A 26270-nucleotide genomic window follows, 5' to 3' on the forward strand; every position below is an offset into this window, starting at 1 on the left:
TTAACAAAAAAATAGATTTATTTAGCACCAGTGCCTCCTGGATATATGTTAAAGACTAAACAACTGAACACTGGAATAAGTCAACATCTGAAGTTTTACCTCAGTAATGCTAGACTATAATTCTTAAGGTGAAAACTTTTTAAAAATTCAAAATTTTATCTTAGCCTTTCTTAATTAGCAATGATATTAGTGATGACAAAAAAATCATCCAAGTATATCTGAATGCTGGAGTTAATTACAGTGAAGGCAGTAAATGTTAACGTAACATAATGATAATTAAAAAAGAAAGTAAATGAAAAAAGGCACCAAATGATGAGAAAAGATACAAATAGAATTTAAAATTTGTCTTAATAATAAAGTTTTGAACACTAAATCAAAACAGAACAGACATGAACATATTTAAACAGACAAAAGAGTATCAAAGACCAAAGAGAAACAGTCTTTGGTAGTGTACATTTGAACAATCTAAAAGTGTACAATTTACAAACTATAGGAGTGTACATATGAAAAGTACAAGTTTGCACACATTTGGGAGTGCAATTAGAAATACAGCATCATAATTAAAAAAAAGTTTCAGAGTGCCTGTATAATGTACATAGATTCTTTAGGCTAAATAAATTTCTTTTCATTGTCAAACATGTCTTACTTATATGAGAAACACACCTTTTTGTTCAAATAATGTTAAATACAAAGTCAAAATATAGTTATATCATTTTAATATACAAAGGAAAAGGATTAAATTTCTCTCTATTTTGCCATATAAAACAATTTATTTTCAAAAGGAGTCTGTACTGCTATTACGCTGAACCTGTGCTACCATTACATTTCCTTTGTTGTACATATAAGTATGAATAGTGAATTTTCACCCAGTACTGGCAGAAATATAAATCTTTTGATATCTTCTATCTATGAAATTGGCCAAAATCAAAGAATAATCTGGAAACTTGTATCAAATTCCATCACTGCTAATTAAAGTTTGGCAATATGTGAAGAATCAGTATGAAATATGAAATATGGAAGGCATTGGAAATACCTGGTATGATGGTAAGTGTGGACACCAACAAAATGAGGGGAATTCACATTTAGAGATTTTACTCTAAAGACACGAATGTGCGGGGGTTACCTGGTTTAACTGTCAGTAAATGTGAGGAGAGTTTAACAGTATGTAATGAAGAAAAGAGAACATGTACATATATTAGTCCACATATATAACTTCAATGAACTCATTAAATCAACACTTAACATTGGGAAAGGGCACTTAAAGTTATATAAAATAATAAGTAAAATAATATGTCAATACACATATACATATCCATAATGACGTTATTGTAAATACAACAATACAACTGTGGTCCCAATCTTCAGCTGTGTCATAATGAAACAAAATCAAAATGAACTAGTTACAAAAGCTATAGAAATCAAGCAAAATATAAAAAGTCACTATATAATATGTTAAATGTCAGGCCTAAACAGTAGGCTTTGATCGTTATACAATCATATTGGTCAATTGTCATTTACCATGGCTTATACATGTTTCAAGGTCACTTTCAAATCATTCGCTGCTTAAGGTCAGTAATTATTTTCTGTATGCAAGGAAATATTTTCCAAGGTTTTATTTTCACCCTTGCATCAAAATGATTATTTTTGCCAAGTGTTGATTCATCCTGAATTGCCTAAAATTGTATATTTCAGCTTTGATAACAAATTTTAGAGAACATGTACTTTAAATTTTACTAAAATATTAAAAGGGAGTAAAAGACAGAAGTTGACCTGTGATGAAAGTTTCCTAGTTTACAGTAAATTCAAGTTCAGTTCATACTCTGTATTGTTCAAGGTCATTCAAGGTCAGTTCACACTTTCTGTATAGTTCAAGGTCATTTAGTCAGTCGTTGCTGTCTGCTAGTTTCAAGGTCAGAGATCATGTATGGCTAAAGGTCAACTGTTATTTTATAAAAGTCAGTACTCACCTACTAGATCAGAGATCAATGACAATATAATTGTGATCTTTGGATTAACGACATGAAACTGTTGTTACATGATAATTCATTTCATTCCATCCTTTAGTCTAACAGAATGTCACCTATATTACTACAAAGCTACTGAAAGTCCTCACAATTACATAAATCATGAGTTTTAAACAATTTAAACAACGATCGTATGTACATCAATAACAATTCCTTATAACATTGGTCAGTCTGATATAAAAAAGGAAAGAATTTAACAATGTATGTGCCAACTCCAAGTGGAATTACATGCATATATCTTATAGAAACAGAAGAAATTCAACAAGACATTTTATAACAATACAATTTGTTCCCAACAAAGATATGTGGAATATTGTACAATATAGAAAAGGAGTCAAAATGAAAAAAGTACACCTCATGTATCATGTTTCTTATCATTATGTTCTCAGGACAAATCACATGAATCACATTCTTTCAGAATCAGTAGTTAACCACCAGTCAATCACCTTAGCTTACATCTTAAATATTTCAGATTGAAATGTGAATCACATATTGAATATTTAACATTCGGTAGTGAATCTCGTATAAAATATCTCAAAGCTCAAATGTGAATCGTCAAATCTCAGATTTAAGAGTGAATCAACACACGTTTTATATCAAAGATTCAACAGTGAATCATCACATCTTCAATACTTCAGATTCAAAAGTGAATCACCACCTCTCAAATACTTCTGATTCAACAGTGAATCTCCATATATTGAATATTTCAGATTCAATAGTGATTCTTATACAAAATATCTAATGACTGAATAGTGAATCATTACTTTCTAGATTCAAGAGAGAAGCAACACATCTTTTATATTTAAGATTCAAGAGTAAAATGACACCTTCAATACATCTGATTCAACAGTGAATCACCACATCTCAGATTTGCTGTGCATTATTCTTAATGACATGGTTGTAGCACCTTTACTAAAGCAGTAATAGATTTTCAGTTTGAACCAATATTGAGCAAAGTAGATAATGAACAAGCAGTGGATTTCTTAATGAATAAACAGGAAAAAAATGATTTGTCCAGTAAAACATCGACACCGCTCCAGGACTGCAGGTTTTGTATAGTACATTCCATAGAATTGAACTATAATCTGCTTAGATGTAATAGATAGGACACACAAACATCTAGATCGAAGTGATTTATTTTAGAATTCTGGGGTCAAGTAGATGCTTCACTGGAACAGCCCTCATTTGAAAGTATACATTGAGACAATAAGACAATTTTAAAAGACAGTCTAAACTGTGATAGATTTATAGAATGAGAAAGAGATCAATGAGTGTGTGATATGCACCATAATGTTTCAAAGGAAAAATATCAGAATGCAAAATATGGACAAAGGAATATATTTGGCAACCATTTGTTTTGGTTTAAAACGCTAATAAACACATGGGTCAACACTTACTTCATTTTAACAGAAATATATACAAGACAGTCTAAGATTGTGATGTTTGGTCTAAAAACTGTTCTAACAACAGATTTAATCAATGCTATATCAAATTATATTTTTGATCCAATAATTAAAGCATTTATCAGAGGATGAGTTTTGTCAAATAGAAAAAAAAATAATAAAAAAAATATTTATCAAATTTCAAACGTCAAGATGGTAGGAATGATAAAATACTGCTTCCATTGATCTTAAAAAACCAACAAAACAAAACATTTTCATATAAAAATATACATCACTGGCAATCCATTGATTTATAAAGGGAGAACCTATATACAGAATATACTATGTATGCAAGTCTCTACATTAAAGAAAACAATGCACTGAACACAGTTCAACCATGTGCGAATATCACAACACTGAGCACAAGCCCAATAAAGTTTGAGACTGTTAGGTATAGCTTGTACCTAAACACAGAACACAGGACCATTACAGGTGAAGGATGTTAGGTATAGCCTGTACCAAAACACAGAACACAGGACCATTAACGGTGAAGGATGTTAGGTATAACCTGTACCAAAACACAAAATCAATAAGGTTGGGGGTTCTTAAGTACATCCTGAACAAAAACACAAGACCAGTAAGGTTGGAGGTTGTTAGGTATAGTTCTTACCATGATACAGAACACAGGACCAATAAGTTGGAGGTTGTTAGGTACAGTTTGTACCATAATACAGAACACAGGACCAATAAGGTTGGAGGTTGTTAGGTACAGCTTGTACTATAATACAGAACACAGGACCAATTAGGTTGGAGGTTGTTAGGTACAATTTGTACCATGATACAGAACACATGACCAATAAGGTTGGAGGTTGTTAGGTACAGCTTGTACCATAATACAGAACACAGGACCAATAAGGTTGGAGGTTGTTAGGTACAGTTTGTACCATAATACAGAACACAGGACCAATAAGGTTGGAGGTTGTTAGGTACAGCTTGTACCATAATACAGAACACAGGACCAATAAGGTTGGAGGTTGTTAGGTACAGCTTGTACCATAATACAGAACACATGACCATTAAGGTTGGAGGTTATTAGGTACAGCTTGTACAATAATACAGAACACAAGACCAATTAGGTTGGAGGTTGTTAGGTACAGCTTGTACCATAATACAGAACACAGGACCAATTAGGTTGGAGGTTGTTAGGTACAGTTTGTACCATAATACAGAACACAGGACCAATTAGAATAAACCTGAGAGAGAACATTAGACCAGCAGCCTTATTTTAAGACATCAGAACAAATTACATACAAACAAAAAAGCATACAATTTATGCAGAAGATAGATATATCTACATTATGACATATTATTGGTGTTATACACTTAAGAAAGAAAATTAAGAGAGGACAAAAGAACATGATCACAATAACAATGGTAATATTTACATGAGTTAATTTGTTTGAGTATCACAAAAAGCTTACATTCTGACTATCAATAACATCCTAATGTTTGCAACTGTAATTCTAAAGTGAAAGTTGGAGATGGTACCCACTTACTCTCATTCTTAGTAAGTAGTATAATGTGTAGGAGATGGTGCCTGATTAGTCCTATCCTCACCATGTAGGATGACTTGTAGGAGATGGTGCGTGATTAGTCCTATCCTCACCATATAGGATGACTTGTAGGAGATGGTGCATGATTAGTCCTATCCTCACCATGTAGAATGACTTTTAGGAGATGGTGCGTGATAAGTCCTATCCTCACCATGTAGGATGACTTGTAGGAGATGGTGCGTGATTAGTCCTATCCTCACCATGTAGGATGACTTGTTGATGTTACCCAACTTATTACAGTTTCATTTTGTGTGCCGTGGCTTGTCCTTTCCTTAGAGTATTGCATATATCTGATGTTGGAAACAGCATGCAATGGAGTGAGTATAATCTGCAACAAACAACATTGAAGTTAAAAATTTCACCCAACATCACACAGGAAGTATTTCATTTGTGTTACCTCGCATTACACACATTGGCTGTAGATAATCAACTATTTAGGTAATACAATGAATAATGTTTTCTTCGCCATAAAATATTTTTCCTTAAAATGATAATTCAAACAAAATATCTAAACATGTTATGAAAATTGCAGTCTTGATTTTTCAGAAGGCTACCTTAGAATGTTGGCAAAAAGGTCTCCTAAACATAGGCAGTCTCTTGTTCAAGCAGATTAAAGTTTTATAATTTAAACTTGAGTAAACTGGGTCATACTTTTTTTTTTTTAATTCTTCAACATAACAGAAATTGATACAATGTTCATGTTTTACCTAAAAATAGTGTAAATCATTGACAAACAGATGATCTCCCTTTAACCAGCATTAATTTACCTGGAAGGATCCTGTGCAATGGAAAACCCATCAATTGTCACAACATTGTTATCCATGTAACTGAACGTCAACTGAAATAAAAAAAAAATCAAATGTCAAGGGAGAACACTCTTCAGTGTTGAAGAAGTTGATGACTTCCTAAATGAACAACATACCAGAGGCCCATCACAAGCTATCCAGAGTAATAAAGTTAAAAAGTCTTGCCCTTGAAGACAACTTCAACAGTAGATTGATCCCTTTCTCATATTCTTGGGAAACAGAAACCACTATTGGTAGAGAGCATCCAACCTTGCACATGGGGCTTCGCAGGCCAATATTCGATCTGAGTGAGCTATCATGGCCCTGAATATACCACCTCAGTATCAGGTATAACATATTTATTTACACAGTGCTCTCATAAACAATGTTAACCAGTTTCTTACCTGGTCCTGCAGATTGTGTATCCACAAGAGGGCCTCCAGGTGTGAGTGGAACCGGTCAATTACTGTCAGCTCCTTCTGTAGGAGGTTGTCTGTGGAATCATAGTATACAATGTCAACACTTAGTAACCTGTAATACTGTTGGTTTGTCTTCCCAACACCAGTTTATTGCTATCTTTACAAGTGCAACTCCCATGAATAGGTATGAGGAAGAGAGAAATTACAAAACCTTTGTTCTGACAGTTTCTGAATGTGTTTTGGTGTTAAATAACTAAGTGTTGGACTAAACAGAATGTCAATTCAATGATGTTACAATTACCATTGAAATGATATTGGTATCAGAATAGTCACCAAAAAGGCACTGAGCATTTCGAACAACACTCCCTAATTTGGATTTAAACAAATATTCTGAAGTTGGGGTCACTGGCTTAAAATGTGTCAAAGATCTATTTCTGTACTCAGTGTAATTTATATGATGGATGTTGATTAGTGTACAGACATTTTGTACATGTGTGATATATCTTATGAGGAGAAATACTGATATTTTGTTTCAATATTGTAATTTATGAAGTGTTATTGACATTTTTTATGAGCGACAGGTATTTTATGAGGAGTGAAACAGATTCTCTGTATCTAATGTATTTCATGAGTAAGTATTCAATATCTCATTTAAGTGTATGTTATTTCAGTATGTGTTAGGAACATTTTTGTGGGTGTAATGTGGTGAATGAATGTTATTACTATTTGTCAGAACTTTGTGCTTTAATAAGTATAGATTTTATTATTTCTTTTGTTATGGTTGTATTTTTTATGACTGTAACATATTTCATAAAGATTGTGAAAAATCATACAATGCATAAGGATTATGATACATACTGATGATGAATCCTACAGTACAGTCATCAGGCAGACGGATCATGTCAGAAGTCGTCATAAATCTACCTCCACTGAAAACCACAAACAAAAAATAATTTATATATAACAGTGTTTCCTTAAAGACCTTTTCCATGTTTCTTTTACATTAAAATTTTGATAGCATGATCTCTTCATTGAAAGTGTGGACAAGCTAATTATTACATCACGTATATACTTAGTCAGTCAACATTGTCATATGACTTGGACCTTCATCTGTTCTTAATGGAGAGATAGTTAATAGAAAAAATTTGGTTGACAAACTTATTCAGCTATATGCAGACAAGCTCAAAGACTGAGGATTGACACATTTATCGACAGAAGAAAAGACAGATGGTTTGTAATTTGCAGCATGTATCCTGTAATAAACCCAGTCACCATGAACTCATTATATTTACTCATTTTTAAGAGATTGACTTATAACATAGTGTTTCATGGCTGGGTATATTACCAGGCAGAGTCTTAATGCAGTAGACACACAGTACATGTCACCACCTGCAGATGCATAAAAGCAGGTCTACCAAGAATTTCATTATAGTTTATAACAAACCATACCTTGCATGAGGCATCATTTTCAGAGCGAGACTGCGACTAATGCAGAACCCAGCTCCACCAGTGGCAAACCAGAAGGCTATTTTCTGCTGTAGATGAAAAAAAAACATATTGGTAAGCTTATTTATTACCAACTCACAAGTTGAAATCTTAAAGCCATGTGATAGGTGTCACAGAGGTGGAGAAAGATTTAAAACATGAATTCTTGAATGACCAAAATTCTAGAGTTTCAATCTAAATACACTTCTTAAGTTATAACATCATAACAGATCATAAAAATGCAGATCAACTGCTTTGCTGACTTTTGTTCCTTGCAGATCAGAAAGAAGTTACATCCAAATCAAACTAGTCTATTCTGAAGTTGTGTTGTTATATGATTCCTTTTATCTGGCATCAAAGAGATCACAGGTTCATCACATTACAATAGTATGTTACACGACTAATGGCTTTGTAAGCAGGATGGCACACCTCAGTGTTCAATTGATATATATCAAGAGTGAAGAATTTGTATATCAAAACGTTTGATCTTGGGTTTCAAAGAAGCAATTTATGTAGATAAAACATCTGGATGTACAATTGTACCTCTGGGTTAGATCGCTTCACAACTTCTATAGGGTGTCGAAGACTTGGGCGACCCAAATACCAATCATCAGTATGGTTGTATGTCTGAAGTAGCTTCACTAGGCCAGGCACATTCAGGTAGGTGTCATCGTCGAGGTGACAAAACCATCTGTGACAAGGGAGATAATTCAGTACTAGAATGTATGATTGTAAAAGAATAATTCAGGATCAAGATGATATTAACATTTTTGGATGATCAGTGAGTCACCTATAGCATCTACTGAGCATCTGTCACAGGGACTGGTAACATTAGAATATACTGGTGCAGCTGATGATGATGTTACATTCAATATATACCTCATGCTTTTGAAAGTGCAGGCCTAATTATTTTTCTTCTACATTATTTGGACTCACCAAAACACTATTTCTTAAAACCATAGATAAAGATAAAGAAAAATTCCTTGGATTGGTAAGAGGCAAAATGGCAAAGTTTTTACAAAGACAAAGGTCTTGTGTTTTGTTACTGATTTTGTGTGACATATCAAACTAGTTTTTTGTGGATCTTATCAGAATTTTTCTGCTAACGCTTTTTATGCCTTAAGAGATCAGCAATTCAGTCAGTCATAGCGGTGAGGCATATACGATGCTGCAGGATTCTTGTTTCTATTTGCTCCCACTGATTAATAATTCAAAGATTGTGTCCAGAGAGAGGGTAAATATTGTGTGATACAGGTCTTATTGTGATCATTTCAGACACAAGTGATGTGTTTTTGAAGATATCACTAGCCAAGTGGTCTAGCAAACCATTTACACATACTGTCATATACTGCTTATATTGCCAATGTTTGTAAATTCTCCTGCTTTCACATTTAGCAAATAAATAACTGGTATTATTCCACAAATGCTTGTCTTTGCATCTTTGCTTCGGAATAATCATTTAAGAATATTAATGTTCTAGCTTGACAATCCATACTTGATTTTTTTTTTTTTTTTTTTGCAACTTAAACCTTTAATACTTCACTGACTAAATAAACCTAACACTTCTTTTATATGTTAAAGCAAAATGTTAATGGTAGAAAGTGTATGTACATTGTACAAATTTTTATCAATTTGGATATTTTTTAAGATCTCACCAACTAAATTCTTAAGATATACCGATATTTCATGACTGGCAACAACATTCCACAAATACACCATAACATATCTATTTTACAACAATTAAGAAATAAGCTATCACTTTTCATTTATCAATTGTATTGTCTAAATGTAAGGATGCAAGAGTTCTTTCTGAAAACCCATCGACAGGTGACTCAATACCTTTTCATCTCTTCTCAGGGAATCCAACCCCTGACATTTAGGTTATATACAAGTGCATTAGCCAATATATCACCCAGTCACTAACAGATTGAAGTAAATCTGACTGCTAATGTTTTTACATTTTCTGAGACACTGATCTTAACACACTGACTTCTGAGTAATGCGTGCCTCAGGTGGTCAACAGGACTGAATGAATACCATTATGTTAGCAGCTATCTTTTTATAAATCTTTCATATATTCCTTCGGAAAACAAACAAAGGGACAGTTTAAACAGTTTGACAAAAAACTCTTCTTTGATGATTTGGATATTTGGACATTTGTGGCAAAGGAAACTTTTTGATATACCCATTCTATAAGATGTCAGAATCTACGTCAAAACGAATCATCAAAGAAGATTTTTTTGTCAAACTGTTTAAACAGTCCCTAAAAACACACTGAAGATTTTGACGGGACACAATTGATAACGTTATTAACTCCCCTTTTATTATAACAATAACATTACGTCACAATGTAGGTTACTAAGTAACGTACAGTATACATGTAATGTAATCACCTGAAGATGGCTGCGAGGTCTGAAAACATTAGTGATATATTTGTTTGTCATGTTGAGTGATTAATTTTCTCTTTCTCTATATATATATATATATTTACCTTTTCCCTGAAAACATGAAGTAATCATACTCCACTGCCATCTTACAGCTTAGAGCTTTTCTGAAACATAATACCACAAATGTAGGTAAATAAGAGTTATCAATACCTGTATACAAGTAAACAAATAACATAAATAGTTTTTGATAGCAAGTATTGAAATTCATCAGTTTGTATAATATACAGAAACTTGCCATTTATGTTGAAAATATCTGTGGCAAGTTTCTGTATATTATACAAACTAATGAATTTCAATACTTGCTATCAAAAACTATTTATGTTATGACGAGACCTCGGCATTCGCTTCTGTAGTGAATATTGAAATATGTTAAATATTGCAGTAAATATGATAGCTTCTGAGTAATAATATGTACACATTATGGAGATCTAGGTCATTTCAATAAATACTTGTCCTCAGCTCTTTTACATTACGGTAAATTTACCAATACAGCTCTAGTTCTAGGTTTTATATGATTTTGATAATACCTAGAAATATTCAAATTTTTAAGTGTCTTGTTAGGACATCATCTTTTTGTACTGAATTTAATGGACCTGATTGTATTTCATTGAATTACTGATGTGTAACATGATAATAAAATGTTAATGTATTGTATTGTTTTGTATTGCACATACCTGGTAAACAACACATTTACAGTCAATTAACACAATACATTGAAAACATTAAGTAGGTAAACATGACAAAAACAAGATACAAGTAAACACAGCATAGGTAAATAACACAATACATGTAAACAACACAACAGATAAATAACAATATATATAAATAACAATATAGGGAAACACAAAACATGTATAGGAAATATTACATTACATGTACAGGTAAAAAACCACAATAATGGTAAACACAATGTAAGTAAATAACACAAAACAGGTAAATAACACAATTATCAATACCAGTACACAAGTTGGTAAGTAGCACTTACGAGCAGGTAATATTAACATAATAAAGACTACATCAAGTAATGGCTACAAAATTTGGTGGATTTAAGTAAAAGTTGTACAATTCTGCAGTTTGCTAGTTTAAGCTTCCCTCCAGATCTATGCCAGTGAGAAGAGTACATGTGCACTGTCCTGGGCATGACTACTTACCTGTAATGAGTGTTGGAACAGTTGGTGTTGATGAGATGTCCATCTGTAAACAAGCACAAATAAATGTTTAAATACACTAACGCATTTCTCAAGATTACATATATGGTGTCAATATACATCTTCATAAAAACAATGGAAACATTTGAAGTTTATACACAACATGTTTACATATGTTCATACAAATGAAAATACATTTCATTTCTATAAATCATGAAGGTAAATAAATCTTACGCTTTGAACATTTGAAACAATAATAAGTTAAACACAAATATTTTAAGTCATATGCATACAATTCTTATTTACATGATAAGTTCATATCAAATATATAGGAATGTTGGGTATTAAAAAACCCTTGTTATTATCATAAAGATTAAAAATTCATTTCAGAATATAACTGATCAACGCTGGTTTCTAGAGTAGAGAAGGAAGAGTATAGACAAGGATCCTGCTAAGACAGAAACAAGATTGGATATGTTACATAAGGAATATAAAGGCAAGGTATAAGGTATTTTTTGTCCGAGCCAGTTAACACAAGCATACAGATTGGACAGGGGCATGTTTAGGCAGGGTAGGGTATTCAAGGGTCATTATATACTGACCGGTGTACACAAGGATTTCGATAAGTCAAGGGTACGTGTAAGCAAGAAATACAAGAGGCCCAGGGACCTTAATAGTCATGTATCTCATTCTGAAGATCTATAAATGATACATTACATAACAGCAGCAGTATTAGTGGGTACAATTATTAAATGATTAAAACAGCTTGGAATTTGGAACATATTAATATCAACAGTCAAAAAAGGACTTTTTTTCAGATTCTCAATATCTCCACCAAATTTCAGCTCAAAGGCATCATTGAAACTTGAGAAGTTTAAAAGTCTTTCAAGAGGGTGGCCATCTTTGACTTCCAACCGACCCATTGAATCCCTCCCATAGAGAGGTAGTTAAATATAAATGAAAAGTCTTTGAAGACGGCACATTCAACAACAGAGGAAGCAAGACTGCTATTGAACATCTGGACCACAGTCAAATGACCAGAAATCAGGAAAGGGCATGTGCAACTCATAATGTAAAATTTTAACAAAATATGTTTACACATGTTATGATGTATAATGCATTCAGATAACTTGATTGGGATATCTGTTGTCTAATCTGAACTTTACACCAGGATTTATATTGGGTACATCAGAGTGTGCAAATATGTATACAAGAAGCTGACATTTTACTTATCTGTGCATTCTTTCAGTGGCGTTATCACTAAGACCTACTTAGGCCTGGGAGAATATAAATTTGTATCCCTAACACAAAACCCTGGTCTGTTTTAAGATCTTATCTGATGTCTGTATCAAATGACCATGACAACTTCACTAATGACTTTGATTACAGTACGGATCAGGTTACTATGTCACAAATACAAAAAACCTAATGAAATTGGAGACATTATTAAGTGTACACTATGATGTGAATTTGATAGGTCAATTCCCTGTATTTCTATATATGTTTCAGATCCTCACCAGGTAGACAACAAATCGATACTCATTTATTTCCCTAGACCAACAGACAAGACAAAATGTTTATAATTCTGGGCTGTTTTTTCATCATACACTTGTCATGAATATCAATAACAATAGCTGTCAAAGACAGGTGATGCTCCCAAAATGGGACAAAATTTAAGCATGAAAAATAACTCTGATAGTTTTAGTATAAGGCTCCAGACAAAATTGAAGTATCTCTTATAGTTTAAGTATAAGGCTCCAGACAAAATTGAAGTATGAAAAATCAAAAATGGTAATAACTCCTAAATTATGCAAAAGAGAATTATGGTTCTGGTGTACTGCAATTCTCCTTGTTGAAATTTATCTAGCAATGAAGTTTCATGTTAATACCTGTTATAGTTTTAGTGTAATGCTCCTGACAAATTTAAGTATGATGGATAACAAAGGGCAATAACTCTTAAATTATACAAAACAGAGTGATGGTTCTGGTGTACTGCACTTCTCCTTGCTGAGATTTATCTAGCTATAAAGTTCATGTTGATACCTCTTATAATTTTTGTGTTATGCTTCAGACAAAATTATGATGGACAGACAAAAAAATAGACAAACAGAGCGGCAACTAAGTGCTCTGTCGTTGGGAAGCTTAAAAAAGATGGTGTGAAATCGGGAAAGACAGCTTGTAGAAAAATAAAAAACACTTACTGAATGAGCATCACATGCATCTATTTCATGCATGTCCAAGTAAAGGTTTATGAAGCTGTGTTTATTGATAAAGGTTTAGAAATTGTAAGGGAGACAACATCAGTGTGAGTCACACTAAGGTTTCAGATGGAGAGTTGTTTCGTGCTTGAGCCTTAATTCATGCTTTAATACCTACCTGGAACATCCAACTTGTCATCTCCATCTGTAAAGATGTATGTCTACAACAGAAAAATAAAGACTATATATACATCTAACCAATATCAAGTATTTTGTAAGTTTTCAATATAAAATCTGTACTCGGATAAAAAGTTGGACCACTACCTCAGGTCAAACTATGCTACCTACTGCAAACTACTCAAAACTGCTATCTGCTCTGTGGCATATCCTTCCTGGTGTGTCACTCACAGGGCATTTAATTTGGTGCAAAACTTTGTTTTGTTATTCACAAGAAAAATTTAATATTGGTGATATGTCCTGTTTCTGTTTCTGATGTAGAACCTGAATTGAGCTTTAATTGACAAACCAACCTTTATATAAATGCAATGTATAGACTTAAGGCACAAATGTATGTTAACAAGGACATAGTTATCAAGATCCCCTGCCCATGTTCACTTGTAAAATATATACATTTAAAGTGAACAACACGGAAAACTAAATTATTGAAACCATTTCTTGTTATGTTCAGTTTAAAGTACTGTTAATATTAAAATCCGATTATCATAACTCTATGTTCATTCTTTTACCCAATGGTAAGGATAGAATATATGTCACTTAATTTTAGTGACGCTGGATCTATCAATGATTCTATTACCGCTCAAGGATGACAACACAGTCAATTGGTTTATACACATTAATAAAAATCCAATACAGCGTCTAAAATTCAGATATGTAAATGTTAAAGTTACTATCAGTAAATCAAATCATAACCAGTGAAAAGACCTATTGTTATCGTTGTTTTTAATTATTATACTTATTCTTCTTCCATGATTTTGTGGCATCTAAATTTCCAAATCGGTAAGAGATATGTTTATAGTCTTTTAAATGCCTTTTAAGACATGGTCCGTAGGTGTGCACTGATATTTTGATTGAAAAAAAAATTCAAATATGGCTGATATGACATCATATGTCAAAACTTTAAAACAGCCATAACTCAAACAGTACTTCTGTACAACTTTTCTGAAATGAAATCCTGGTAGACAATGTCCAAGGCCAAATATCATAATGGATATATATTACCTAGAAGATCAAATTAAAAAGCTCATTATAGGGTCAAAGGTCATAAATTTTTCAACTTTTTTTTTACTTTACAACGATTTTGTAAAATTCTTTTTGTAATCAACAGGGTATTCCATTCTTCAGTTTGTCTGTGATATTTACAATATACATGGTACCCAATTCTGAAAATTTGGAAAATGGACTGAGTTTTTATCTAAACTTTAAACAACTTCTTCCCAATAACCAAAATGGCCAAGCTATTGATATTTGGCCTGGACAATGTTAGTATGAAGGGCTTCAAAGTTTGTATCTATGGTTGACCTTGACTGACTTTAAAGGCCATAGTGGTCCAATGAAATTTTTTTTAAAAAAATGGATGGAGTTTGTTTAAGATTTCAAAACACTTCTAAATTACCAAAAGACCCAGGCTATTGGGCCAATAATCAAACTTGAACAAGGGGTTAAGGTAACAAGTCTACCAAGCAAGTCTATCATTATTCATTTTTTCCTTCAAAATATAACATGCGGAAAGCATTCAGTTAGAGTGACATTTGAAAATCCCCCGCCAACTTTGTTTGGTAGTAGGGTAAAAATCTTTCAGTATAATAGTTATATACAATATGAACCACGGGGTCGTTTCACGTCCATGTGACTTGACAGACTAAGTGAAGACTTGATAGCTTATATGTAAATAAAATATAACTTTTCCTTTACTGTTCATAAAGACATTAAATAAGACAATAAAAATTTCTTTCCCAATTATTCAATATGCTTCATGCATCATGAGATGTTTATAAAGATCACCCAACAGTCAGATATCTATAAAACACCACTCTAACTGACAATGTTGCATTTGTTGTGTTCAAAAAAAAAAAAAAGAACTTGCACAAAACAAGATAATGCAAAGTGTGACATTATCCCCCAAACCCTGCTGTTTAAAAGAAAGACACAATTTTAAATATAAGTTAATATAACAAAAATTTAATTTCTATTTGTTATCATTAATTGTTCAACACAAAGTATTGCAATGGAGAACTTATACAAGAGCACTAGCTTGATGCCTGTACAAAGTTTTGAATACCAGGTAATTATCTTGAACAGTTTAAGAGAAGTGATCTGAAAAACTGAACTTTATGATCTGTTTCCATGGTAACAAAAAATTATCGGTACATAGAAAACTTCCCTAGAGTAAAAGATTCTACTAGCTTTATAAGTGTAAAAAGTTTTGAGCAATTATCTTGAATGATTTCACAACACTGGTCCAGAAAAACTGAAATTTGTGATTAGGGTTATCTGTTTCTATGGTAACAATAAAAAATAACTATGGCACTAACCTAATATACTGCATACAGAAACTTTTGTGGAGTTAAATGGAATGGTTTCAGAAATGAAAGCTTACAGTAATTTTTTTTCTATGTTTCCATGGTAACTGATAAAATATAAAAAAATGAAATGTCCTCAATAGCAAAAGGCACAACTAGGGCACTAACCTTGAAGTTGAGTGGAATAGTTCTGAAGTTGTAGCCCGAAAAGGAAAGTTCACACTAATTTAGTGGGTTTTTTTGGCTATGCTTCCATGGTAACAAAACATTTTAAAAATGACAACTTTTCTACAGCAAAAGGCACAATAAGGGCAATATTCCTGCAATTACTTTCTCAAAGTACATGTAGATAAGTTCAACTCTGCAATTACCATTTCCTTTTTTCATCTGAGGAATTAATAGATTAGATTTGTGAAAAGATGACATCCTGTATCAAGTTGGTTTTGTTGTTTATTGATGCAGTTGGTAACATACACCATCATAAGATCCATTTAATTTCCTACTCACATATCAAGGGTTCAGGCATTTGATGTTCTTTGGGATTTGAAATAAAGTTGAAATATTTGATTAAGGTAGGAACTTCTAAGGCTGTACATAAAACTGCAAGAGAGAGCCTGCAGCATTAGGTAATAGTACACATGATTCCCTGTCACAGCAACATCAATGCCTTGTCTAATGACACATTTCTCCCTGGGAATGTCGTCTAGGGAACCACCTTGGCTGGAGGCTGGCTAGTAGGAGTACATGTGACCTTTCCTCTGAACCCCTGTACCAACATTATACCCGCTGGAGATTTACATCTGACCCCTGAACACTCCTACCATATATATTTTATCTTGTAAAAGTTATTTTTTAGGATGGTTCAAATTTTCACAGATTAACCAAAAGCTTGGAGCAACAAGGATGCATTTTTAATGGAAGTCATGAGATGGAAAACTATTTTCTCTATTCCATTTGCTTTCAAGGTAACTGTTTTTTGTGGTTTCAACCAATCCTTGATAACAGCTAAAAGAAAAACCACTCCAAAATCAAAATCTCTACAGTATATACATACACCTAGAGACTTTTTTGTATTTTGTATCCCACCCCTACCCCCAACAATGATAGCATATTGAACGTAACTCTGGAAAATGTAATTGTGTGTAAATTAACATGGGAAAAGTAACGTGTACACTGTATTCATTTTGTGAAAAACAGTCAAGAGTTGCTTGAAGATCAATCTAATGGCAAACCAACACAAGGGAATATGGAAGTGTTAACAGTTTTCCGTAGAGTAATCATATACCATCAATCCGACTTTGTGCTGACTGAATAAAATCTGCAAAGTAACTACTAATGGTAATCATTTTTGGGAATGAACAACTAACAGTTAGCTAGACAAGTATCAACTGTTGGGTTGATGAAGAGAAAAAAGCAAGGTGGAAAAATGAAGTTACCATTTCCACAGACAAACCCCCAGAGAATATTCACTCTCTGAACTCAATTTTGTCAGGGTTGATTTTAACTCTCCTAATTCATTATACACTCCCAATCCATTCGTAGGTGCTGCTGTCAACATATACAGCTTTATTTGCTAGAAGACATTCACAACTAGCTATGGTTAGTTTGATTTTCAGGACAGAAATATAATAGGAATTACCAGTTGTTTTCAGATTACTACTTCTGATACAATCTTTATTGATATCATATTGTTATAAATTTTTGAACAACCTTAGGGACCTGTTGTTGCATTTTTTACACAGCATTAAACACTATGGTGCTAGGAAGAAAAAATATATCAAATTGTTTTTTCTAAAATATTTTGCTTTCTAATACAATAACAGTAATACATATATAAATAATGTAATGAACACAAATAAAGTTTCATCTGTTGCTGACATTACATGTGACCTAACAAGATTGAGATGAAGCTGCTACTTATGACATCATAGGAATATTCATTGATCATATTTTGAGCTTGAAATAGTGTTTAGCATTTTGTGGATATTTTGAGCCATAAGAAGGATTAGATAAATAATTAGTTTTGTTGTTCATCTATTTTTCACAGGAAAGGATGTGACCTAACCTTAATGAATGAATACGATCTAAACCTGTTACTATCCCAGACTGAGATGTATATTATCAAAACTTGCAACTATCCCAGACTGAGATGTACACAGTCTAAACCTTTTACTATCCCAGACTGAGATGTACATGATCTAAACCTGTTACTATCCCAGACTGAGATGTATATTATCAAAACTTGCAACTATCCCAGACTGAGATGTACACAGTCTAAACCTTTTACTATCCCAGACTGAGATGTACACAGTCTAAACCTTTTACTATCCCAGACTGAGATGTACACAATCTAAACCTGTTACTATCCAAGACTGAGATGTGTTACTATCCCAGACTGAGATGTACATAATCTAAACCTGTTACTATCCCAGACTGAGATGTACACAATCTAAACCTGTTACTATCTCAGACTGAGATGTACATGATCTAAACCTGTTACTATCCCAGACTGAGATGTACATTATCAAAACTTGCAACTAAACCCAGACTGAGATGTACACAGTCTAAACCTTTTACTATCCCAGACTGAGATGTACATTATCAAAACTTGCAACTAAACCCAGACTGAGATGTACACAGTCTAAACCTTTTACTATCCCAGACGGAGATGTACACAATCTAAACCTGTTACTATCCCAGACTGAGATGTACACAATCTAAACTTGTTACTATCCCAGACTGAGATGTACACAGTCTAAACCTGTTACTATCCCAGACGGAGATGTACACAATCTAAACCTTTTACTATCCCAGACTGAGATGTGCATTATCTAAACCTGTTACTATATGTATGTAACAGATTCTGGACAGGCTGTGTATGTAACAGATTCTGGACCAGTTACTGTACTAGGTTGTGTATGTAACAGATTCTGGACAGGCTGTGTATGTAACAGATTCTGGACCAGTTACTGTACTAGGTTGTGTATGTAACAGATTCTGGACAGGCTGTGTATGTAACAGATTCTGGACAGGCTGTGTATGTAACAGATTCTGGACAGGCTGTGTATGTAACAGATTCTGGACCAGTTACTGTACTAGGCTGTGTATGTAACAGATTCTGGACCAGTTACTGTACTAGGTTGTGTGTGTAACAGATTCTGGACCAGTTACTGTACTAGGTTGTGTGTGTAACAGATTATGGACCAATTACTGTACTAGGTTGTGTATGTAACATATTCTGGACCAGTTGCTGTACCAGAGTGTGTGTGAAACAGATTCTGGACCAGTCACTGTACTAGGTTGTGTATGTAACAGATTTTGGACCAGTTACTGTACCAGGTTGTGTGTAACAGATTTTGGACCAGTTACTGTTCCAGGTTGTGTGTGTAACAGATTTTGGACCAGTTAATGTACCAGGTTGTGTGTGTAACAGATTTTGGACCAGTTACTGTACCAGGTTGTGTGTGTAACAAATTCTGGACCAGTTACTGTACCAGGTTGTGTGTGTAACAGATTTTGGACCAGTTACTGTACCAGGTTGTGTGCAACAGATTTTGGACCAGTTACTGTACCAGGTTGTGTGTATAACAGATTCTGGACCAGTTACTGTACCAGGTTGTGTGTGTAACAGATTTTGGACCAGGTACTGTACCAGGTTGTGTGTATAGCAGATTTTGGACCAGTTACTGTACCAGGTTGTGTGTGTAACAGATTTTGGACCAGTTACTGTACCAGGTTGTGTGTGTAACAAATTCTGGACCAGTTACTGTACCAGGTTGTGTGTGTAACAGATTTTGGACCAGTTACTGTACCAGGTTGTGTGTGTAACAGATTTTGGACCAGTTACTTTTCTAGGCTGTCTGTACATGTAAGGAGGACTAAACAATCTTGCCCTTGTTCTAAACCCCTTACCAGGGTCACTAGATCACAAAACACACACTTCATTTCCTGATAAGGAGGAAGATGACTTCATACATCCCTTGAAGCAGCTGATCTTATCTAACCCAACATGTACTCTGCTGATTCATGTAAACCACTTTTTAGTCAGATCACAGTATGCAAATTAAATTGGCTACATGATAGGAAAAACACAAATGTTTATAAGTACTAGCTCACAAATAAGATCATTAAATTCTTTTCAGCATATTGATTTCACCATCTGCTGGTAATAGTTTGGCTATAAAGTATCATGTATCACTTGTAATTTGTAATCTCAAATTCTAAACTATGACTATAAATGAAAGCAATAGATCAGTCAGTGACCAGTTACCATTCCTGACACAGCTGTGATCATGTGCCCTTTTCTACCCAGATCAGTTGATGTCCCTTCATGTCTATTAAATATTTCAGACAATCAACTGTACATTGTATCTGTCGGTATATTATTTGTAGTCATCTTCAATAACAACAATATTTGAAATTAGCTGTGTCAGCATGGTGGTAAAATCATATCATATGTGCGTTACCCAGGTGATAAAGAAGGCTAATTAGATACGATGGTCTGCCAATGCCTCATCACCGAGAACAATTTGGTCAAATCAATGAGTTCAGGAACAAAGTAAGTTACAATAATTCCATACCTTTACCAAAGACATCAGACCTGTACTTTCTAATCTGAAAAGCAGTCATATATTTATATCTTGTATTCTTAAATTTTGTGATTTTCTCTGCTGTTGCAGACCTAAGACAGAACTATATTAGGTCCAATCTTTCATCAAAGTTAAGTTCATGTTGTAAAAAAATTATGGTTTTCCAAAGCCTTTTTATAGTGTGGGAAGTGGGAAACTAGCTGACATTAAATCCTATTATTTTACATGTATTCCAGGTTAAGTAGAATTGTAAAATTTAATCCGCTTGCTGTACTTGCAGAATTTTTCCAAACATGGATTCCATCGCAACAGTCATTCCAACAGTGTCATGGATATCCCTGGACAATCCATAGCAATTCTTTGTTTTAGTTTTAGAAATCATATCTATCATCCTTTACCACTGCTGTATCTCCTTTACACCACAACCTAAAAACTGAAATTGTCTCCTTATTTTTTAAACATTTTCTATAAATACTATTTAAGATTGCCCCCCTCCCCTTCTTTATTTATGACATGGGAAAACTTTTTAATGAAAATGTAAAATGCTGAGCAATTAAAATGATAGTAACTTAAAAATGATTCACAGATTCAAACATTGTATTTATCACATGATTGTAGTCTTATTAAGTGAATACACCCATGTAATACCTTAGTACCTCATGTAATATAGCATATTGTAATGTCAGGTAAAGATTATGGAATGATTTCACACATTTGCAGATTACCATGAAAGTCACTATGGGAACCGTATTGATACTATGAGCTGAGAGGACTTCTGTGTCACAAAGGAACAAATTTTGAAATATTATGATGAAAAATACTTAATGATTATAATGACAGGTAACAACCAGGAACAACTGTCATTGTTCTTATTCATTTGCTGTATGATTTATGATCTGCATTACATATAAAATTTTTATGTGTATAATTCACAATGCTGTATTTTAACAAGAGGCCCATGGCCTTAACTGTTATCTAACTACAAAAACATTTAGCATGGAAAAGCGTTATATTTTCTACTTTGAACAAAATCTTGCTAAGAAGCTGTTTTCCATGATGAAGATGGTAGTTTTCGTGAGGAGTAGGTAACTGTAACAAGTGTTACCTATTTTTTCAGAGTAAAGTTGGAGCTCAAACCAACTGGTGAAACTTGAGAAGTTTGAAATAGGTGTTGCAGAGGAAAAACATGATAGTTCAATATGTTATTAAATCGCCATCCTGACTGCCATGTCAAAGTTTTAACAAGATCGAAAAAATAACAACATTTTGTTGGTTACCTTTCCTTAACATTTCCACCAATTTTTAGCTCAATGGCACTAGTGGAACTGTCAAAGAATTTTAAAATGTGTTTTTCAAGATGGTGGCCATCTTGGATTTCAGACTGACCTGAAAAATAACAACAGATGGTCAGGATTATTGCAAACAAGTTGAATCTCAATCAACCTGGTGGAACTTAAGAAGAAGTTTTGAATAAGTGTTGCACAAGAAAATCATGATTGCACAATCATGTTACAAAAGGGTCTCCCTGGCTGTCATGTCGAAGTTTTGACAAGATCTGAAAAAATAACAACACTTTGTTGACTACCTTTCCTTAACATTCCCACCAATTTTTAGCTCAATGGCACCAGTGGAACTGTCAAAGAAGTTTAAGATATGTTTTTCAAGATGACAGCCATCTTGGATTTCAAACATACTCGTAAAATGACAACACTTGGTCAGGACCATCTCAGGATCATTTCATGCAAGTCTGAGCTCAATCCAACTGGTGGAACTTGAGAAGAAGTTTAAAATGTCAAGTTTACACATGGTCGACAGTGAAAGGCGTACAACAACAGACAAAGCACAAAGGCTATATGTAAGTCATCTTGACCCGTCGCATCAGATGAAATAAAAACATGGGACATAAAATCAATACTAATATCAATGTGAAATTCTGTTTTTATGAATGCAGAGTTTTGTTTTAGGAATATCATGCCTTTTTTAAAAATTTGAGCCAAGATGTTTATTAGATGTCATGTGTTTTGTGAATAGCAAGTTCTTTAGGTCTGATTTGTTGGATGTTTACTTCTGTAAATGTGGAATTCTGTTTGTCTTGTGAATGTAAACTGTGTTTTGTAAATGTTGGCCACAAGTTAAAATGGATCTTTTTATTGGCAGTGCAAAAGATGTTAACAGATTGTCACATTAAAAAGATCTTTAACATTTTAACCAGAGTTTTATGGACACATGTTTTTTTCTTACAATTTATAAAAATTGAATTGCCAGTTGTTCGTGTGTTATGTGTGTTTTATAATCATGTTAAATACCCAAATAGAAACAAAACACTGATTAATTTATCAACAATAGATTCTCATTGTTGTACAAACTGTCCAGTATGTAACTCTAATTCTTCCTTTCAGCCATAGAATCATTAACAATAACCTGCATAATATTATTTTCAAATTTCTTTTACATCTTCAGAATTATATTCAATTCCGTAGAATACTTTGCATATTTGCATAGTTTTTAATTCATTCATAGCTATAGGTTTTGTTTTAAGAAGCATTATCAATCAATCAATATTCTCTCATAACCCTCTGAAAAGTGGCTTTTGTCATTTTTGCAAATATTGACAAATGCAAAAGGTGTCTGAATCAAATGAATGTATATCTGTAGCTAGAATAACTTCCTAAGACAGCTTGTGAGGAGCAAGAAATATTAATCAGAAACACAGACACCTTACCTGTTAGGATCACAGGTAAACTGACCTAGGGCTGTTAATTACTGCTGACCCAAATAACATGACCCTGTGGTCACATCCATTTATCTATATATTTACCTAGTATACTGTGTAGGACAGCTATGACTGATGTAGCCGAGTGAAAATAAAAAAAAATCATTTAATATCTTACCTTGTATTCTTACAAAGCCTTAGATACAATATGAAATGACAATATTTTGTGCACAAAATTTCATAACCTTATTTGAATGTATTAAAAAGTTTGTATTTTTATGTGTTTGATATTATAGTCTGATTTTCATACGTAAATCACACTGAGTACATGTCATCAATATTCATATACCTTCATATTTGTTGTACAGTTCCTTTCCTTAGTATTGAATTGAATTCTATTTTCAAGCTTGAAGTGCAATTATAATTTTTTCCTGAAGTCATTTATTCTTCGACTTTATAGAATTTAGCTATGATTGCTACTGATATGATGGTAGTGTTACTTTTCAACAGCTAAGGACGGTTCTGATAGCCTGTCACCATTTTCACAACATGAATTTGGGAAATGCAGTGTGAAGCTAGTTAAAAGCCTCTACGCTAAAGTTAGAAACATACAATTATTGTTAAAAGTTCAATACCTTATCATGAATAGGACTGTTTAAAAGTTAAGATACCTTTTCAAAAAATTATTAGTGTTATTGGTTGTACGTGATCAAATTTCACTGCATCAGCTATCAAACCCTTTTTAACAGTAGACAAAAGCAAGAATATAACCACCCCTTCATGTCAGTGCCAAGTAAAATAAATCACAGGGCTATTTAAAGCCATTGTTCTGGGGAAGGTTTAAAATGAAAGAATGTGAATGTCTTTTGAGATACCAGCAGGTCATTCATTGTATTGGAATGCATGTGCCTAAATCTGAAGTTATAGGGGCCATTTACTACTACTTGTAGTGGTGTATTAACAGCTCTTAAAATGGGAGAATCAAGTCAAATGACGGACTGTAAAACTAAAAAATTATTCACATTCACAATATTGCAATGGCCAAAATTTGTGTCAGCATGTATCTGACTAATACCAATTTAGTTTGGACTAGGGTATTAATCCTTGTGTCTAAATTCCCCATAGTTTGAAAGTGGCACAATGGATTAACTTCAAAAATACATTTCATTGTCTCATCTATTTATTAATTGCAAGTGAATATTATTCTCAGTAGGAAAGTGTATAAATTTACATCATATTAATATGTTATGATTTTTATTCAACAAATAGCCCATGTCTGGTAATAAGCCCACTTTTGCTGTTTAGCAATATACATGTAATAGAATAGAAAATATTTCCCTAACTTTAAATATGAGTATGTTGGCCACGGATGGGCTTTAAGCCTTAGCATGATGAAAATAATATTTATAGTCACATTCATGCAAGTTTTATTGTATTTCAATACAAGTCAACAGCATTTTAAAACAAACTATAAAAGTTCTAGCCATAGAAATAAGGCCAAATAATCATATCAAGCATAAAACAGAAAGATTAGATTTTTAAATTAGTTCAATTATTTTTACCTCTGTTTATTAGTATATGATCAAGGGTAGTAATTTAAACATTCAAATGTCTGGAAAAATGTGTTGAATTTATCATCGTTCAAGCTTTTCCATGCTGTTTTTTTTTTTTTTTTTATTATTTATCCTTTTTATCCAATATCTAAAGAATCATTTATTTTATATCAAAGTTGTTTGGTTGTTGTCACTGTTTATCAATGGTATGACAATTGAGTTGCCTGTCAGTGCATCACCATTGCAAGGACTTTACGAATATACCTAGGCAAATGTAATCTCTTATTCTTTTAATTGTGGGAAACATGCAGTTTTCTGAAATGGTCACGTAATTAAGACTGGGTGTATATGTTATTAATGTTATACTGCAATCAACTGAGGCTGACAGCAGTGTTAGATCTAGAATCCTATTTCAGTCAATTCTAAATGAACCATAATGTCACTTATAGTCATAAAAGTGACAACTCAATAAAACTATCAAAAGATGTTTGTCCCATCAACAAAATAACATTTCTGAAAGGGATACAAGATTGCGTAACTGTGCCCTTTAATTCTGTTTAATGGCTATAATATCATCCTATTTTGCCTTTCAGTTATATCTACAGTATAAGAAACAATGACACAAATGTAAAGCTGTAAATTTCAATGATTTTAGAATTAAATTTTCTGGCTTAGTTAGTCTATGCCAAACGTAAGTAAATGAATTATTCTTGGATAAATTTACAGTAAATTTACTTAATCGGTAGATGATGAGCACGTGCAACATATCATACATTCTAATTAACTTAAGATTAATTAATTTGATAATTAACTGTCATGTATTGCCCATGTTAATCATCAACATCTGTAATAATGGTGGGGACTACGTACCTCCTCCCTAGCTAGTGGGATCCACGTATCCAGAAGCAGCTTTAGTCGGCGAATATGATACTTCTTGGTCGTTTTGATGGCAATAAATATGTCATCAATTTCTGTCCTTCTGTCTTTCGATTTTAAACTTGGTTTCGTTTTTGGATTTTTTTCTTTTTCGTCATCCTTAACAGTTTCTACTGACATTGCATTTCGTTGTTTCCTGGACAGTTCAGTGTCCAAGAGTTGATCAACAGGTCCCACGACGCCATGTTGTTTCTGTCGAAAACTTTGTCCCTGTGCTGCTAAACTTTTTTCGAAGTTATCATGAAAGAATAATACAACCGAAAAGATTAAAACAGACAAACATACTGCGATTTTTATACCTTTCCGAAGAGAACACCTCATAACTTTTAAAGGGTGCCTTCCCAAACATCTGTGATCGAGAGCGCTTACATACCGACACACTCGCTGACACTGTCTCCTCTGTTCTCTGTTTGTGAGTAAACGAAGCCGAAAACTTTT

The 26270-nt window shown here is 33.3% G+C and overlaps 1 protein-coding gene across 1 annotated transcript; it reads right to left on the minus strand.

Moving 5' to 3' along the window:
- LOC132551738 (fringe glycosyltransferase-like) lies at window positions 1–26225 on the minus strand. Its single transcript, XM_060215873.1, has 10 exons — window positions 25767–26225; window positions 13680–13722; window positions 11307–11349; window positions 10200–10259; window positions 8252–8399; window positions 7673–7758; window positions 7082–7152; window positions 6209–6297; window positions 5787–5857; window positions 1–5347 (listed from the first exon to the last, which is right to left on the minus strand). The coding sequence occupies exons 1-10, from the start codon at window positions 26151–26153 to the stop codon at window positions 5254–5256; spliced, it is 1092 nt and encodes a 363-aa protein (XP_060071856.1). The 5' UTR covers window positions 26154–26225; the 3' UTR covers window positions 1–5253.
- Window positions 26226–26270: the final 45 nt, after the last annotated feature.

This window comes from Ylistrum balloti, unplaced genomic scaffold, assembly GCF_031769215.1.
Source record: "Ylistrum balloti isolate Yb309-2 unplaced genomic scaffold, AGI_CSIRO_Ybal_v1 Utg370212, whole genome shotgun sequence".
Lineage (NCBI taxonomy): Eukaryota > Metazoa > Mollusca > Bivalvia > Pectinida > Pectinidae > Ylistrum > Ylistrum balloti.

Bases quoted from the DNA above. Each gene is read 5' to 3' on its own strand.
- LOC132551738 (XM_060215873.1), bottom strand. From the start codon at position 26,153: ATGAGGTGTTCTCTTCGGAAAGGTATAAAAATCGCAGTATGTTTGTCT. The intron at 7,759-8,251 runs GTACAATTGTAC...TTTCATCTACAG, and splicing joins TGAAGCGATCTAACCCAGAG to CAGAAAATAGCCTTCTGGTT. The intron at 6,298-7,081 runs GTATGTATCATA...ATGATTCCACAG, and splicing joins TACTGTAGGATTCATCATCA to ACAACCTCCTACAGAAGGAG.